Consider the following 17219-nt stretch of genomic DNA (forward strand, 5'->3'; position numbering starts at 1 on the left):
GGGTGATCAGAGGCCCATCTCAGTAACTGTGTTCAGCACCTCCCCCAGCGGTTCCCCAGCATACGCTGGATCGTTTGGGTGCAATTATGGCTGATATTGGATCAGATCCTGCAGCCGTGTCAAGGTTTAATACTGAGGTGAAATCTTTGGCTTAGCAGTTTGGAAGGCAGCCTGTGTCTCAGCCCGGCCCTTCCATGTCTTCTACTCATGGTCCTTCAGATGTGAGCGAAGGGAGTGAGGCTTTTCTTTTGATTCTTCTGGTGCCTTGTTCTCCCAATTCCAACCTTCCAGGATTCCAGTCCCAGCTAGTCCTAGGGGTCGTCCTAGGAGTATAGGTGCTATGATGCAGCGGGCTTTCCAGTCTGGAAACCAGCTGCTGGTTCCCTGGGTTTTGGGCTTTATTTCTGTGACTGTTGGTGCACTCAGAGGTGGCCTGAGCAATGGCAGGGTGCAGCCATTACCTGTGATTTAACCTTTCTTGAGTTTTTACCCATTGTAGTGGCAGTCCACATCTGGACCACGGAGTTCAAGGACTGGCAGGTCTGTTTCTGTCCTGATAATCAGACTGTGGTGAGTGTTTTGGCAAAGCAGTCATCCCGCTCTAGTAGAGTATCTGCCCTGTTACACACGTTTGTGCTGCGGTGCCGCAAATTTAATATTGTATTTTCTGCCCGTTTTATTCCTGGCGCTAATAATAATATTGCTGATGCCGTATCCCATTTTCAGATGGAGTGCTTCAGATCCCTGGTTCCAGAGGCCCAGCAACTTCCTGAATATTTCCCGGTTCAGCTTTGGAACCTTGGCAGCAGCTAGTCCTGCAGGGAGTAGTAGCATCTATTTCTCCTTCCACATTGAGGTCTTACAAGAAGGCCTGGATAGACCTTTTAGCTTTCAAAGCACAGCTTTTGACTAGCGACAGTACAAATTTGCCATCCACACACCAGGTGTTGCAGTATTTGGCTCACCTGCTTTTATGGGCCGTGCTGTGAAGTTCATCCAAATTCAGTCTTCTGCCATTTCATTTTTCTGTATTTCCCTATATTCTAGAGACCCTTGTGCAAAGTTTGTGGTGCACAAGGCTCTTGAGGGCTGGGCCAGGTTGCAACCACCTAAGTCGCCCAGTAGGATGCCGATCACATTTGATATTTTGTGTGCTATGCGCAGCAAGCTGAGGCTAATCTGCTGGTGTTTATGGGGAGAGACTCTTTTCGGCAGTCTTTTCAATTGCAATTTTTGGTGCACTGCATGTGGGTGAAGTGGTGCTGGAATCAGCACGAGGAAGGGCTCCCAGGAGCTTGTTCTTGCAGAATGTTCAGCTATCTGATGCTGAGCTGGCACTCACAATTCGCAGTTCAAAAACTGACCACCATGTGCTCGTGTGGCGGATACGCACTTGTTCTGGTGATAGGGGTGGGAGAACACTCTCACCATCCCTATGTGAAGGGTATTCTGTTAAAGGAATCCAGGGACTCAAATGGTTTGGTCAAGGGCGTTGTGCCCATGCCTGAGTCCAGGGGGACATCTGGATGGCGGACATAGCCTATTCCGGGCTTTCTGCCTATCCAGGTGTTCACCCTTGGCTGAACTATGCTGGTGTCCTGGGTCAGCACTACCTGCAAGGGTTCAGGGAGCTAGTCGCACCAGAGCCTATGCAACCAATCACTTTCTGTAATCAATAAAGTTATGGCCTAAATTCTGCCAAAAACCAAACCAACATTTGAGTCATGTGTGAATTTATTTAGGGGGGAGGTTTCTGGGTCTGAACACGCAAAAGGACACATTGTACTCATGTAAAAACATGCTGATTCCCGGATTGGGCCGGATCCGACCCCTGGCCTTAGTTTGCCTACCCATGATATAGGCCTTTCCAGTGCTGAGGCTAAACCAAACTCCACTGAGAGTAATGGCTTGTCCACGCCAGAGTTTGCATTCCCATTTATTTATTTTTTAAATTTTAAAATAATCTTTATTAAGAATTATATCAACACAAATAAAGAGTAACACAAAAAATAACACAAATACAAAAATAAGACAATACATCAATACAATAAAAGAAGAGATCACATAATTAACAACCTCCATCACCTTGATCTTTAATATTTAATATCTCTTCAATTACTACTCATAACCCCCCATCCCTTTCTCTCCCCCTCCCCCCTACTTCCTTCACCTATTGGTATTTCCCTATTTTATTCTGCTATGTTGCTTATTTTTAATTTTAATATACACTTTATTTTTGTTATATTAACCAATAACCTTGCGATTCATAATCTTCTCTATTTCCTATTTCCTACTTTCCCTTTCCCTCTTTCTTCATCTATCTTTCTTCACTTTCCTATTCTTTATTTTCTTTCTTTCATATATAATTCTACGCTTTCCCATTCTTTGTTAGCTTTCTGGATAGAGCCTCCTCTCATGAACTCACAAATTTTTGATCTCCATTCCGACAATTCTGGTATTGTTGATATTTTCCAATTCTTAGCAATTAATATTCTTGCCACTGCTGTCCCATATAGAAATATATTCCTTTTATCTTTTGGGATGCCATCCGTTAGTAAACCCAGTAAGTATACCTCTGGTTTTTTGTGAATTGTTATTTTGATTTTTTTTAATTCTTCATGAATCTTAACCCAGAACTGTTTTATAGACCTACATTCCCACCACATATGATAGAGTTCCTACCTCTGCATTGCATCTCCAGCATAGATTGGAGTGGTTTTTATAGATCTTGGTCAACTTCACCAGAGTGAGATACCAGCGATGACACAGTTTCATAATATTTTCTCTTATTGAATAGCATGCGGTAAAGTTCATATCGTGGCTCCATAATTTTTCCCATCTGTCTAAATTAATTGCTTTGCCCAAATCCTGCGACCATTTTATTGTAGTTTCCTTTATAACTTCTTTTAACTCCCATTCTAATAAAATATTATACATTCTTGTTACCGTATTATTATTTTTTATCTGATTTTAATAATTCATTTTGTGATTTAGAAATTCCTTATTCAAAACCTTTCTTCTCGTCCTCTTTGAACAGGTTTGCAATCTGATAATATTGAAGCCAACTGCTACAATATATTTTAATCTCCTCATAAGGTTTTAATTTTACTACACCTTGTTCTTTTACTGATAACTCCTGGTATGTTGGCCAAATCTTTCCCATGTTTAATTTTAAGTCCTATAACCTCTAGTGGTGAAACCCACCAGCGTGTTTTTGGTTCAAGTAGCCTTCGATGGGTTACCCATACCTTATACAAGGATTTTCTAATTATGTGGTTTAGGAAAACTTTGTTTGCCGCCACCTTCCCATATATCAGGTAGGAGTGCCACCCAAAGGCGTTGTTCTACCCCTCCATAGCCAAAATCTCAGTATTTCTCAACATAATCCAATCTTTAATCCATCCAAAGCAGGCTGCATGATAATAAAGTTTCAAATTTGGTAGTCCGAAGGAATCTGTTAATACTTTATACTTTACCCTTGGCTTCTTTCCTTGCCAAATGAATCGCATGATATCCTTCCTCCAGTTTTCAAATATCTGATCTTTGGTAATTATTGGTAACATTTGAAATAAGAATAATTTAGGTAATACCACCATTTTTATTCTAGAGATCCTTCCCCAAAATGATAATTTTAATTTTTGCCAAATGTCCAATTGCTTTTTAATTTCTCTCCATGTTTTATTATAATTCTCTTCAAATAGGTCAACATTCTTCATTGTAATTTGGATTCCAAGATATTTTGCCATTTTTACAATTTGTAAGCCACTTCTCTCTTGTAATAATTTCTTCCGTTGACCGTCCAAATTTTTAACCATAATCTTAGTTTTTTCTTTGTTCACTTTGAGCCCCGCCACCGTTCCAAATTCTTCCATCCTAATCAATAATTTCTGTATACTATCTACTGGGTGCTCCACCATTATTAACATATCGTCAGTGAAGGCCCTAATTTTGTATGATTTTTTTCCTAATTTTATACCCTTTATTTCATCATCTCTCCTTGTTTCCTCATTCAAGACCTCCAGGGTTAATATGAATAATAAGGGGGAGAGTGGGCACCCCTGTCTTGTTCCCTTCTGTATTGGGAAATAGTCGGTCATCTCATTATTTATATTCAAATTCGCCGTTTGATTATTATATATTGGTTTTATTGCTTTTATTATGGGGATGCCCAATTCTAATTTTTCCATTAACTTCACCAAAAATTTCCAGAACACGTTGTCAAATGCTTTTTCAGCATCTATTAAAACAACTGCCACTGGTTTGCCTGGCTTCATATCCAAATATTCTATTGTGTCAATTAACAATCTTATATTATCCAACATTTTCCTTCCTGGAAGAAAACCCATTTGGTCTTGATTGATATGGTCTTTTAATATCCTTAATCTCTGGGCCAGGATGTCAGCATAGATTTTATAATCATTGTTGAGCAGGGATATAGGTCTATAGTTATTTATATTTTCTTTATCCTTGTCTTGTTTTGGGATCACCATGATATGAGCCTGGTTCCAAGAATCTGGGTTCTTCCCTTCTTTCATAATATGATTCATAAGTAAATGTAGTGGTTTTGATAGTACTTCTTCCATTTTTTATAATAGGCTGCTGTAAGTCTATCCGGGCCTGGTGCTTGCCCTTTTTGGCCCTTTGTATAGCTTCTTTGATCTCATTTATTGATATTGGCGCATTTAAATATTCTAATTCTCCTTTCTCTAATTTTAATGACCACTTATCTTGTAAATAATTTAGAATTTCTTTTTCTGTCTCTTCCCCTTCTTTGTATAATTTACTAAAATGTTTTACAAATATCTTTTTTATTTCCTCCTGTGTGGTTATAATTCCCCCCCCATCCTTAATTTTGTCAATTTGTATTTCTTTTTGTCTTTTTTAAAATTGCCATGCCAATAATTTCCCCACTTTATCCACTGATTTGAAGGTTCTCTGCTTCATATACCTTATACCCATTTAATTTGTGTAGTCCACATGATGTGACCCTCAAACCACATCAATCTCAATCCTTTCCCCTTGTAAATTTGGTTTTACCTGATAAAGGGATAATCCAATAAATTGGAGAAAATTAGGCTCAAAACTGCTTTCCTTGGGGTTTGCAGACTATTTGTTTTAGTGTTTTGGGGTGGGTGGATCCACTGTCACTTTCTGCTACTTCCCTTCCCTTGCCCACTAACTCATTACTTGAATTTCTTTACCACTTTTGCTTGTAACTATTTCTGGTGTGCTTCAGGAATTCCTTGTTCTTTCATCCTTCAGATTTGCACAAGCAATCACCATTAGACATTTCTACAGTAGATATATTGAGTAGCAATCTGAAAAGTGCGTGCTGAGAATTTACAGTTGCTTTCATTTTCTTTTCCAGTGTGCTAGTAAGGGTGAGTCAGGAGCTTAGCCACACACATATATTCTTTTGACCTCTCAGATTTGCACAAAACCAGAAAACTGCAGAAACAGATTTACGATTACTTGACATTGTGTTTTGCACAGTTCTTTGGTGGGTTTTTAAACCAACAACAAGCCTCTGCAGACATGCCCTGTCAGTACTTAACTGCCATAATAGAATCAACAAATTAGAATGCAGGGACATACACAAAAGCCTAGTCCTATGCACAGGAAACACTAACTTTGCTCCTCATATACTAATTCAAATGCATGTTGTGACCTGCCCTGGGACATTAGTATGAAGGACATGTAATAAATCAAGGGCTGAATTCAACTAAATAGTGACTGCATTGGGAGCCATCTGGAGCCAGCACAAGTCCTGCTGGCACAATGGGCTTCCCCTACTCTTCCCTGGAGAACCCCCAGAACAGCACACAGGGATCGAGAGACATTTAAGGCACAGATTTTCAACCTTTTCAAGTCCATGGCTCCCTTGACCAACTACATTCTTTCTGCAGCACCCCTGTGGGGCTCAGGAGCCCAGTTATGTCACCCTTGCCTGCAGAGCCAGCAGCCCCTCACCCTCCTTTATGGAGTGTTCCCTCAGCCTCCTCTCCTCTCCCCTCTCCTTGGGAATGCTCTGGGCAGCCACTGCTGCCCCCCCAGCCCCAAAGAGAGGTGCCTCCTTACACTGCCCCACAGGGGCCTGGGAAGAGGATGCCCCCAGCCTTAATAGCCTGACAGAGACTGACCAAAGGTGAACGTGAGGGTAGCACCTTACCTTGGGAGGCAGCAGTGGGTGCTGCCAGGCCTGCATGGCATAAAGGCTCCCCTTCAGCACTGGGCACTCAGCTCCCAGGCACTGGCAGAGGAAGAGGGGTGTGGGGGAGCGTACCACCCCTGGCAGCACAATCCCGGTGGGGTGCCATCACACACCCCCACCCGCACTGGGCGCCACACCGCCAGGACGTGCATCACGCCCCTGCGGGCAGCGCACCATGCCCCCGGGACACACGCTAGCCATGCCCCTGTCTGCTCTCCGCCCCTGGTGCCGGAGCATGAAGCTAGCCACTGCTCCCAGGCAGGCCTTTCTCATGGCAAGCACAAGGAAGGCCAGCACAATGCCTGCCTGCCTGCCTGGCCTCCCACTTGTTTGTCCATTCCCAACAGCAAGGGCTGGCAGACTGGCTGGCTGGGCTCCCTCGCCTGCCTGCTTGCTTGCTTGCTTGTTTGCTTACTCTGAGGCCACCTCAGTTCCTGGCAACCAGCACCCCCTGGCCAGCCCCAGAGGCACCATTCACCTTTGAAGCTTGTAGCCAGGGCTGCTGCGACAAACAGCTGTGCAAGCCTTTGGGAATCAGTGCCATGAGAGGGCATCAGAGGAGGGAGGGAAAGAGGCAGAAGCCCGTGTTGCCTGCAGTAACCCTCATCATCATTCAAGGCACCCCAGGGTGCCATGGCATACTGGTTGAAAACCACTGACTTAGGGATCAAGCCTTGCTACACTATTCCACATGTGGGCAATTGTTCAAGGGCTCACTTCCAGTGGCAGGCAGGACTAGAGGCAAACATGAGCAGAGCAATGAATGTAAACCTTACCTTTGCACAACATACTTAGCTTCTGCAATGGTGGACTCACCCACCCTTTCCTATCCAGACAAACCAGGGCCAGATACAGAGGTTTGGAGGATCATATTTGGACCCCAGGCCTAAGGTTTCCCACCACAGGTCCTAACACATTCCCAATGATGTCAGAATCCAATTTGGTCTGAGTGATCTCTTCTGGTTTTCATTTGGGCTTTGGTGTTTTGGGGGATTAGCTTAGCCCTTCTATTGCTAGCTAACTGTTATGAAGAAATGGCCAAATAATTAGGGAGAGGGACAGATCCCTAATTGATCTGTCAGCACCCGTTTCTCTCCCGTTTAACTGGTTGAGGGAAAGTGGCCAGAAGGAATACAACCATAGGAGCAGAGAGAGAAAGCAACACCATTCAAATCTCTTAATGAAATTGTGTAGGGTAAAAAGACATTGAGAACATATGGAGCCAACAAAGGATAATTCTTCAGGAATAATAATAATAATAATAATAATAATAATAATAATAATAATAATAATAATCCCAAACATTCTGGAATGTGATGATTGCCAAAAGTATTTTCTCTTTATATTGTGGGGATAGGATGGGGGGGGTTGAAGGGGGGGCAGAACATGTGCTGATGAAGATACCATGAGTTTGCCTCAGTTCCACCCAAAGTCCCAGTGATTTCAATGGGAGATTTGCACCACAGCCCTATTACTCAGAACTAAGTCCCATAACGTGACTTCCGGTTGAGCACCGACCATTTTCAGAAGCAGGTTTCCTCAGCTGAGGAAACTCTGGCACTTTGAAGGTGGGGGAAAACTGCATCAGCACTGCGGACCCCCGAAGAAACCCCAATTTGAGGGGGCTTGGGCTACCTGGCAGTCACCAGAGCGAACTCCCCTCTCCCTCGGAAAGCTCTGTTTGAGCCTACATGAGCGAAAGGGTCAGAGTCGCGGTGCTTCAGGGCTTTTGCTTCCTTCAAGAGTGTGAAGCTGCATTTTCTGGATGGTGCTGGTGGTCAATTCTCAGCAAAAAGGTCAAGATTACTTAATTTGGATTAAAGATTTGAACTAATTTGGCTACGGATTGGGAGTTTTAAAATGCGGAGGTCGCTCCCTTTCTCTGGATGCAGGGGGAAGCAGGGACGGAGATAGCCATGGACTGTTTGTTTTAACATTTTGAAACCCCTTAAGGAAGATTGTGAAATCTCCCCCCTCAGCAGGAGAGGTGGAGAGAAAGTAAAAGGACTTAAAGATCCTGTAAAATTGGTGAAAGGACTTTAAAAGCTGCCCCGCTGCTAGAAGCGGACCCCCCAGTGAGCGGAAGAAAAGACTTTATTGTGTGCAATACCCTTGTGGAATGTACTGCTTTCACTATCCTAAGCTAAATGTTACAAGGTAAGTGAATTTAATCAATTGGATACGAAAATTAAAAGTTGCTATTTTCTATAAAAGATAAGTTATATTTGGTGAGTTTTAAGGAGAATAAGATTTGAAGGAATTGTGGAAGGAAATAGAAAGCTCTCTTTTGGAAAAATGGACTGAAAAACGGGCTGTTTATTTTGCCATTTCCTGTGTTGGCGACCTTGGACGAAGACAATGAGTGAGGAGGCTATTTTAAGCCTGCTGAATGAAATTCTATATGAAATCAGACTGGCTAGACATAGCTTGCCTGAGCAGTAAAAAGAGAAGTTCACACATGATTCTAACCAGAAAAGCAACTTAAAGGAGACTTCATTACTGAGAGCTTTGCCAGAGAGACAGGAAGACAAAGGGAAGGAACCCATGAAGATGGAATTAATGGCCTCATGGGAATACCAGGACAATTACTGGATGGACTTTGGTGAAAATTTGAAGGGAATGGCAAACACTTTTATTGCATCACAAAAGGAAAGCAAACAGGAAAATGGGGAAAGGAGAGTTTTGACACTGATACAAGAGGACAAGTGGACATATTTGGTGGGCAGAGACTTGCTTTTTCTTTGGAATTGGCAGGATCATTGATGGGTTTATTGGGTGGTGAAAGCTTATAGGATGGGGATAGGTTGAAAAGGATAGATAAAAAATATATGGACTGATTTATAAGGTTTGGACTAGGAAAGGTAACATATAAGAAATTTCTTGAGCAGATTGGGGTGTGTGCGAACAGAAAGTGGGGTTAGTAGAAAATAAGAGAAAAAATGAAAGATGAAAATTATATTAGATTTAAACAAGTTTTATAACCTGAGGGAGGAAAGATGTAGAGCAAGGTTTGTCGTAGTGAATATGGGTTATAATTTTATATTAAATTAATAAATTTAAATAGGAGAGGTAGGAAAGTTTGGGGGGAAAGAAGTTGAATAATGATGAGGTTAATAAATAAAGGATTAATTAAGTTAACAATTGGTTAATTAGAAAATGGTGAATAATCTGCTAAAGAGGAAATAAAATGAAATCCAGAAGGGGGGTCAAGGGAAGTCACCAAACGATGTGAATGAAAAATGGAGTTATATAAGAAAATAGTTGTGTGTTTTTGTTTGGTTTTTTATGTTTTGTTGGTATTTTTTTCTTTGTTTTCTTTTTAATGTTTTTATAAAATGAATAAATATTATTTGAAAAAAAGAACTAAGTCCCATAACATTCATAAGATTGCAGCTTTTGTAAGTTGCTTTGAGTTTACCTTTTCCTGAAAAAAGACCAATAAATATAATAATTAATAAAAAAGAACCACATAATTAATTCACCTGTACTCCATTTTCCTTTATTTTGACTGGATCTTTCCCCAAACATTTTGAAGATGAACAGTACCTGGCTCCAGCTTCCAGCAAACCATTCCACTTTCCCCAAACATGGTCCATTGTCACAGGGTGTGGTCTCTGGTGGTCTGTTGTGTCCGCAGCCCTCCAGTGGCAAACTGCTGATGTGATTGGTCATGCATATGATGGAGCGTGTCCGGACACCAGAGCCACATTCGGCTGAGCACTGTCATCGTGGGAGACAACAAAGACATCCGTTAGCCCAACTGCTGCTTTAGTGAAAGCAGTTGTGAAATGCTTGGAAGATGACTCGAGGGCTCCTGGCACAAGAAGGGACACAAATCCAGATTAGGTTCTGACAGCAGGAAATCCACATTCTGCAATCAGAATGTATATTCAAAGAGGAATCTTGGTATGGAAGAGGAGAAAGGGCAAAATGGAGAGAGAAAAGACTGGGAGACATTTCCAAGGTGTCATCTGTCTCCTGCCACGTTTTCATGAAGCTTAGAAATCTGCTCTAGATAATGATGATGAGGATAAGTAAAAATTCACAGGGTGCTATATTCTATGCAAGATAGCATAATACGGTGATGGGTGACCTTCTGGGCAACTGAATTGAGGTTTCCATCAAAAATACTTGATAGTGACACTCTAGACAGTGTTATAGTACAGTGGTAGCTCTGGTTGCAGACACAATCTGTTCCGGGGTTTTGTTTGCAATCCCAAAAGTCTGCAACCAGAGCGGTGCTTCTGTGATTGCGCAAACTGCACAGAATGTTTCTGTGCGTGCGGAGAAGCTCAGAAGTAAACACTTCCGGGTTTGCTACGTTCTTAACCTGAAAAGACGCAACCTGAAGCAGATGCAACATGAGGTGTGACTGTACTTACACAGCCTATTCTGTTGGAAAGAGACATGCAAACTTTTGGGATTGAGGACCACAATCCCTTTGGTGAATTGGTGGTGCTGTAAACAGCCCAAGCAGAAAGTGGCTGGGGGACACTGTCTGTCTGTCTGTCTGTCTGTCTGTCTGTCTGTCTGTCTGTCTGCCTCCCTCTCTCTCTCTCTCTCTCTCTCTCTCTCTCTCTCTCTCTCTCACACACACACACACACACAGGCCTGATCATCCTGATTTGCTTGCAGAGTGTCTATACAGTGGTACCTCGGTTTACGAACACCTCGGTTTACGAACTTTCGGTTTACGAACTATCCTAACCCGGAAGTTAGTAAACCGAGGTGCCGGAGGTCTACTGAGTGTCCGATGCCTTCGGGGAGGCCGGGCCTTCGCTCCGATGCCTCCTGGAGGCCCGCAGCGAAGGCCCGGCCTCCCCGAAGGCATCGGAGCGAAGGCCAAACCTCCCCAAAGGCATCGGAGCGTTGGATACCTTCGGGGAGGCTGGGCTTCGCTCCGATGCCTTTGCGGAGGCTGGGGAGCCGCGAAAGCGGTCCCCGGCCTCCGCAAAGGCATCTGAGCAAAGCCCCAGCCTCCGGAAGGCATCGGAGCCGGGACTTCGCTCCGATGCCTTTGCAGAGGCCGGGGACCGCTTTCGCGGCTCCCAAGCCTCCGCAAAGGCATCGGAGCGAAGTCCCGGCTCCGATGCCTTCCGGAGGCCGGGGAGCGTTTCCGCGACTGGGCTGTGCAGCCGCGAAAGCAGTCCCCGGCTACCGGAAGCCGGGGACCGCTTTCGCGGCTGCACAGCCCAGTCGCGGAAACGCTCCCCGGCCTCCGGAAGGCATCGGAGCGGCTTCGCTACGATGCCTTTGCGGAGGCCGGGGAGCACTTTCGCGACTCTCCCCGGCCTCCGCAAAGGCATCGGAGCGAAGTCCCGGCTCTGATGCCTTCCGGAGGCCGGGGAGCGTTTCCGCGACTGGGCTGTGCAGCCGCGAAAGCGGTCCCCAGCAACCGGAAGCCAGGGACCGCTTTCGCAGCTGCACAGCCCAGTCGCGAAAGTGCTCCCCGGCCTCCGCAAAGGCATCGGAGCGACTTCGCTCCGATGTCTTTGCGGAGGCCGGGGAGCACTTTCGCGACGCTCCCCAGCCTCCGGAAGGCATCGGAGCCGGGACTTCGCTCCGATGCCTTCCAGAGGCCGGGGAGCGTTTCCGCGACTGGGCTGTGCAGCCGCGAAAGCAGTCCCCGGCTACCGGAAGCCGGGGACTGCTTTCGCGGCTGCACAGCCCAGTCGCGGAAACGCTCCCCGGCCTCCGGAAGGCATCGGAGCCGGGACTTCGCTCAGATGCCTTTGCGGAGGCCGGGGACCGCCTCCGCAAAGGCATCGGAGCGAAGTCCCAGCTCCGATGCCTTCCGGAGGCTGGGGCTTTGCTCCGATATCTTTGCGGAGGCCGGGGACCGCTTTCGCGGCTGCAGCCCAGTCGCGGAAACGCTCCCCAGCCTCCGCGAAGGCATCGGAGCAAAGCGGTTAATCCGTTCTAGGGGGTGTTTTTCCTCGTCTAGAACGGATTAATCAACTTCCCATTACTTTCAATGGGAAAGTTCACTTCGGTTTACGAACACTTCGGTTTATGAACAGACTTCTGGAACCAATTGTGTTCGTAAACCGAGGTTCCACTGTACATCTTTCTGCTAATCATTCATTTATTGTGCACTTTTCAATGCATTTCTCTATCCCTTTCTTAACCACAAAGTGTGTTTCTTAAAAAAACACCCCAAACCCCACCCCCACCCCATTGATTTGTTATGCTAGGGGGTAACAGAGCATTTTAATCCACTTTAACTTAAATTTCTTGGTATTGTTTGAATTCCTCCCACAAAACACTCACAGCCTGGTGGTACCATTTTGGGTCATTAACATTCCACATCCCCAAAGTATTTCAATTGGCTTCTGGTGCTTTCAGCACACTCAGCAAGCAATATTACTTGCTGAGGTTCTCCAGGAACTGTGTTCTGTTCTAAGTAAGCGGAACAGACGGATCACATTTCAAATTAGATGCCAACTAATAAGATACCGACTTGCCCCACTCTGTGCTGTGATATTTTAGTGCAGATTAACTGCTTGCAAAGGATATTAAAGGGCTTCAGCAGCAGACTTGGAGCCAGGATATTGTTGGGCTCTTGAGCTTTACTTCCATCTTTTAAAATTAAAACAAAGACATTTCTCTGTGAAAACCAGACACCCAACAGCATGCTTAAGCTTCTTGAAAACATCTGAGTGACATCATAAAAGCAGCAGAGGAGCCTTGCTGGCTCAGACCAAAGAGGCTTGTGTAGGCCAGCCATGGGCTCAGAACTCAAGACTCAAGAGCCTCAGGCTACAGACTTTCCTGCTGTGGACGGCCAGGGCAGGTGTCATGCTCTGAGCTTGTTGCTGGAGATCATGAAACAATGGAGCCTGAGAAACAAGAGCCCCCCGAGAAGAACCTCCTGGGTGCTCATGGGTGTCTTCACCTGAGGAACTGAGGGCCCACTGCTAGGATTGCCATACATCTGGTATTTGGGATTTGGCTCAACAACTTTGCAAAAAAAAAAAAGCTCAAGAACTTTTGTGTCCAGAGTTTCACTTTTTGAAATATGGCAACCCTGCCACTGCAGGACCCAGCCAGCTCAGGGAGTGCACCATGGAAGAGGCTGGGGAGCAGAGTGGGAGTGGCCATCTTCAGGTCAGAGGGCTGGCTCTTTAAGAATGCCCTAAGTCACGAGGGGGTGGAGCCAGAGAGGAGTTGGTTGCATACACACCACACACTTAAAACACACTTCTGCCTCCAAAGAACCCTGGGAGCTGTAATTTGTTAAGGGTGCTGGGAATCTTAGCTCTGTGAGGGCTAAACTACAGTTCTCAGGATTCTTTGAAAGGGGTGTGTGTCTCAAATTTGTTTAAATGCATGGTGTATATGCATAATTTTTCTGATGCTTTTGCCCACACCTTTCTTCCAGAGAGTTCAGGGCAGCATGGATGGTTCCCCTACTCCTGCCCTCGAGGGAATCCAGAGCACAGAGCACCCAGTGGGTGAGCTCATCATTACTCCATGTGAGCAGCAAGTGTGCAGTCTGGCTTTTAGCAATTGCTGTGCTAAAAGTTCTTAGGCTTGAAATGGTGGGAGCAACAGGGAACTCTCTTACTAGGGGTGGGGGGGTAGGGTGGGGATTTGGTTCAGTTCACATCTCATAGAATCCTAGAGTTGGAAGGGACCCTGAGGATCACACAGTGCAAGCTCCTGCAAGGCAGGAATAGGGATCGAACCTGCAACCTTGGTGCTGTCGCTCTAACAACTGGGCCATCTGTGCTAATGTGGACCTACCTACTTTGCACTTCCCAAAGCAAGGCACAAATCATAGCCATGCCTAAAACACACAGACCTCAGAATTTTCTTGTAAAGTTGTGCAACCAAAAATTTGTACAAAAAAGGTGTATATGTTAGGGGAGAGCATCCATAAGAAGAAGAAAATACAATCACTATTTGAAAAAAGGGCTTGCAAAAATATGTATAGTAGGAGAAATTGTGGGGTCAAATGAAGACTTAAAAATAATCACAAAGTGACGTGCAAATTGAGAGAACCGACAAGGGGTGTGTGTGTGTGTGAGAAACTGAGAAGAACCAAAATTGACAATTGTGTCCATGCTGAGTTTTTACCAGTGGCTACTGGCTGCCATTACTTTCCCACAACCACCATCAGCCTGGAAGCCACACTGAAATGGTGCTCTGTGAAGATGCCAGTGGTATGTTTGTGCATAATCCATAATGTCACCTACCTTTCTACCTTCCGAGATTCACAGCAGGTTTATTGGGTGATTTCAAATAAGGAAACAACACAAAGGGCTGAACATCTTTCTTCTCAAGTACTGAGGCCCTGATCCAAATCTCTCTCCCCCCCCTCACACACTGAGCAAACACACAGCTGCTTTCAAACGAGTTTTGATCATGGACCTCCCATGGGACCTTGACAGTAAGGCAACCGTATTTTTGTGGGTACGTGTGTTTGAAAGAAGTCACCTTAAAATCCAAACTCCAAAGGTAATAATGAGAGAACAGCTGGTGAATTGTGCCCAACACAGAAGCAAACATTTGGAAATGGTTAATATGAAGAATGCACCCAGTGTTTCTCTTGTTGTACATAAAAGCATGCATTGCATAAAAACAGATCTTACCCCACTTTTACACACACATAAAGGCACCTAGGACTTCCATTTCTCTGCTTCAACATAAATTAATGCAATAATTCGTTCTTTAAAAAACTATACAAAATTTACAACCTATCCTTTGGGCATTCAGCAAAAAATGTTCTAAAAGCATTCTCCAGCATAAAAATAAATAAATGAAGACATATTTTTAAACTTGTGTGGGAACAAATAGTACATTCAGTGGGAGGGGGGAAAGGAAAATGAACTCATAGCTGATCTGTATGTTCAAGCGGGTGGATTTGCACCAATCCTGGATCTAATCCAGAACGCTTTAGTCAGCTTATTTATATTTCGCTGTCTTGGATAATAATTCTTTTTCTTTTATGCACGTGAGACATTGCTCCAATAAATTTCTAAAGAGACGTTCATCTCTGTGTAAAAGAAAATAAGCAAACACACTCAAGAATACTTTGTGATTATAAATTAAAAATGAGTCTCTATTACATGAAGATCCTTTAAGCCTATGCCCTGACAAACAAGCTTTTGAGGAGTGGGGAGATTCTGGCAGAGCTCCACAACTGCTGGGAAAGAGGTAAGAATCATCATAAAAGGACTGGATTGGAAGACTTTAAAAAAGGGGTAAGACCCAGTTCCTTCCCTTCTCCCCCACAGACAGGAGCACCTACTCATCAGATCCCCATGTGCAACCCAAATGGCAGTGTAATCCCCACCCCCAGAGGCATGTTAGTACCTAGGAGGAAGCCATCTTATTCCAGGTCCAGCTAGCCTGTGCCAGGGCAGACTCACCTGTGGCCCCACAGCCGAACAGATGCCAACTCTTGCCAGCCGCAGACAGAATGGCAAATGGACAAGGGTGATGCCAGAAACACCCAGAGGCCATTCCTGGCCTACACTGGCTGGAGGCAGTTCTCTAGGGCCTCTGGCTGATGGGTTCCCCTCATCTGCTGCCTGCTTTTCTTTCTAAACTGGGGGTGTTAAGGTTCGAAGCCAGGTGTCGTGAGTCCCAAAGAGATGTGTTTTGAGGAGACATAGTGGAGGGCCTGATCAGACCCAGGCACAGGGTGAGGGAGCTGCCTGCTGCCGACTGTGGAGACAGGACCCAGCAGTTGAGGGAGAGAGCAGTTACCCCAGGAGGGAGTGACAGACAAGGAGCCAGATACCAGGGAGGGTCCCAGGGGGGTAGCCTGCCAGCCTCTTTCCCCTCTCGTCTGGCTCCATGCCAGCCTTGCCTCAGATCCCAGTGCCCCCTCTAGCACTGCCAGAGCCCACTCCTGGCCCATCCTCTCAGAAGGACTTGGGTGCTCACTTTTGCCTCCTCCCCTTTTCCATGCTGAATTTCTCCTGTTCCCACACAATGGGACCCAATGGGGAGGTGCATAGTCTGTTGGATCAACATCTTCGCTTGCTTAGCATCTGTTGGGTCTCTGAACCCCATTTTGCTGAGGTGATGTACTGATTTGAGCATTAAAGCACTGGGACAGAGACATACTCCAGAGTTTCATATCTTTATCCAGCAAAAGCCAGGGAACTGAGACATGATGCATGCAAAATACATGCCTCACCACTAAGCCTGAGCTGGAAGATGAGCATTACAAGCCTTACCCGGTCACTCCATTCTGTAAGGAACCAGCTTTTTGCACAAGGGCCCATGTCACAGTTCTCGATATCATTTGGGCGCAGCTTCATGTTACATTCTTCATCATCAACAACATCTCCAAGATTGCTGACACACTTCACATCTCGTGTCTTCTGACCCACTCCACATGGCACGGAGCACTAAAACAAGAAAGATCTCTCTGTTGGGCAGGCACACAGGGATTGCATGCATTTATTCATTTGGATTGCATTTCACTTCATTTGTACCCTGCCCTTCCTCCAAAAGCATCCAGGCAGCAAGCATCATAAAGAAGTACAATTCAATTTAAAATGACCAAAAATAAAACAGAGTTTTCCTGAGGTTTTGATAAAAATCAGTTGGCTAAGAGAGAGAAAATTAGAAGCTAAGGTAACTTCATATGTGACCAGAACTGTGTAAATCAAAGGTCTTCATCTGCCATGTTTGGCAACAAGAGCCTATTTTCACACAGTGAAATTGTGAAACCACAGTGATTGTGGTTAGTGAATTTTTAGAAAGATAGTTCAAATTGCATATTATGAAAATCTTCCCAAGTTATGATACTTCAGCAGTGCAGCAAAGCTAAAAATGTCTTTGTGGGACTGATTTCAAGGGATGTTGAAGTCATACAGAATACTAAATGGAGCAAAGCAACACTTTCGAGACAAACTTTTTGTTGCATTCTGAAATCTGCTGGGTTTCTGAATTTATGATTTCAAATGTGAATGTCAGATTTTGACATCAAAATTGAATACTGAGCCTTTGTGATTGAAATTAGACTTCAGACATAGAAAACTGATACTTT

At 44.8% G+C, this 17219-nt stretch overlaps 1 protein-coding gene across 12 annotated transcripts in view; it reads right to left on the reverse strand.

The window, feature by feature from the left end:
- Positions 1-17219, reverse strand: part of THSD4 (thrombospondin type 1 domain containing 4) — a 369711-nt gene that overhangs the window by 22963 nt on the left and 329529 nt on the right. For all 12 annotated transcript variants that reach the window (XM_060282606.1, XM_060282603.1, XM_060282605.1 and 9 more), the window contains 2 exons: positions 16402-16575; positions 9758-9931 (listed from right to left, as the gene is read on the reverse strand). In XM_060282606.1, coding sequence (XP_060138589.1) covers positions 9758-9931; positions 16402-16575 — 348 coding nt within the window. The remainder of the gene's footprint in view (positions 1-9757; positions 9932-16401; positions 16576-17219) is intronic.

This window comes from Zootoca vivipara, chromosome 14 (assembly GCF_963506605.1).
Source record: "Zootoca vivipara chromosome 14, rZooViv1.1, whole genome shotgun sequence".
NCBI lineage: Eukaryota > Metazoa > Chordata > Lepidosauria > Squamata > Lacertidae > Zootoca > Zootoca vivipara.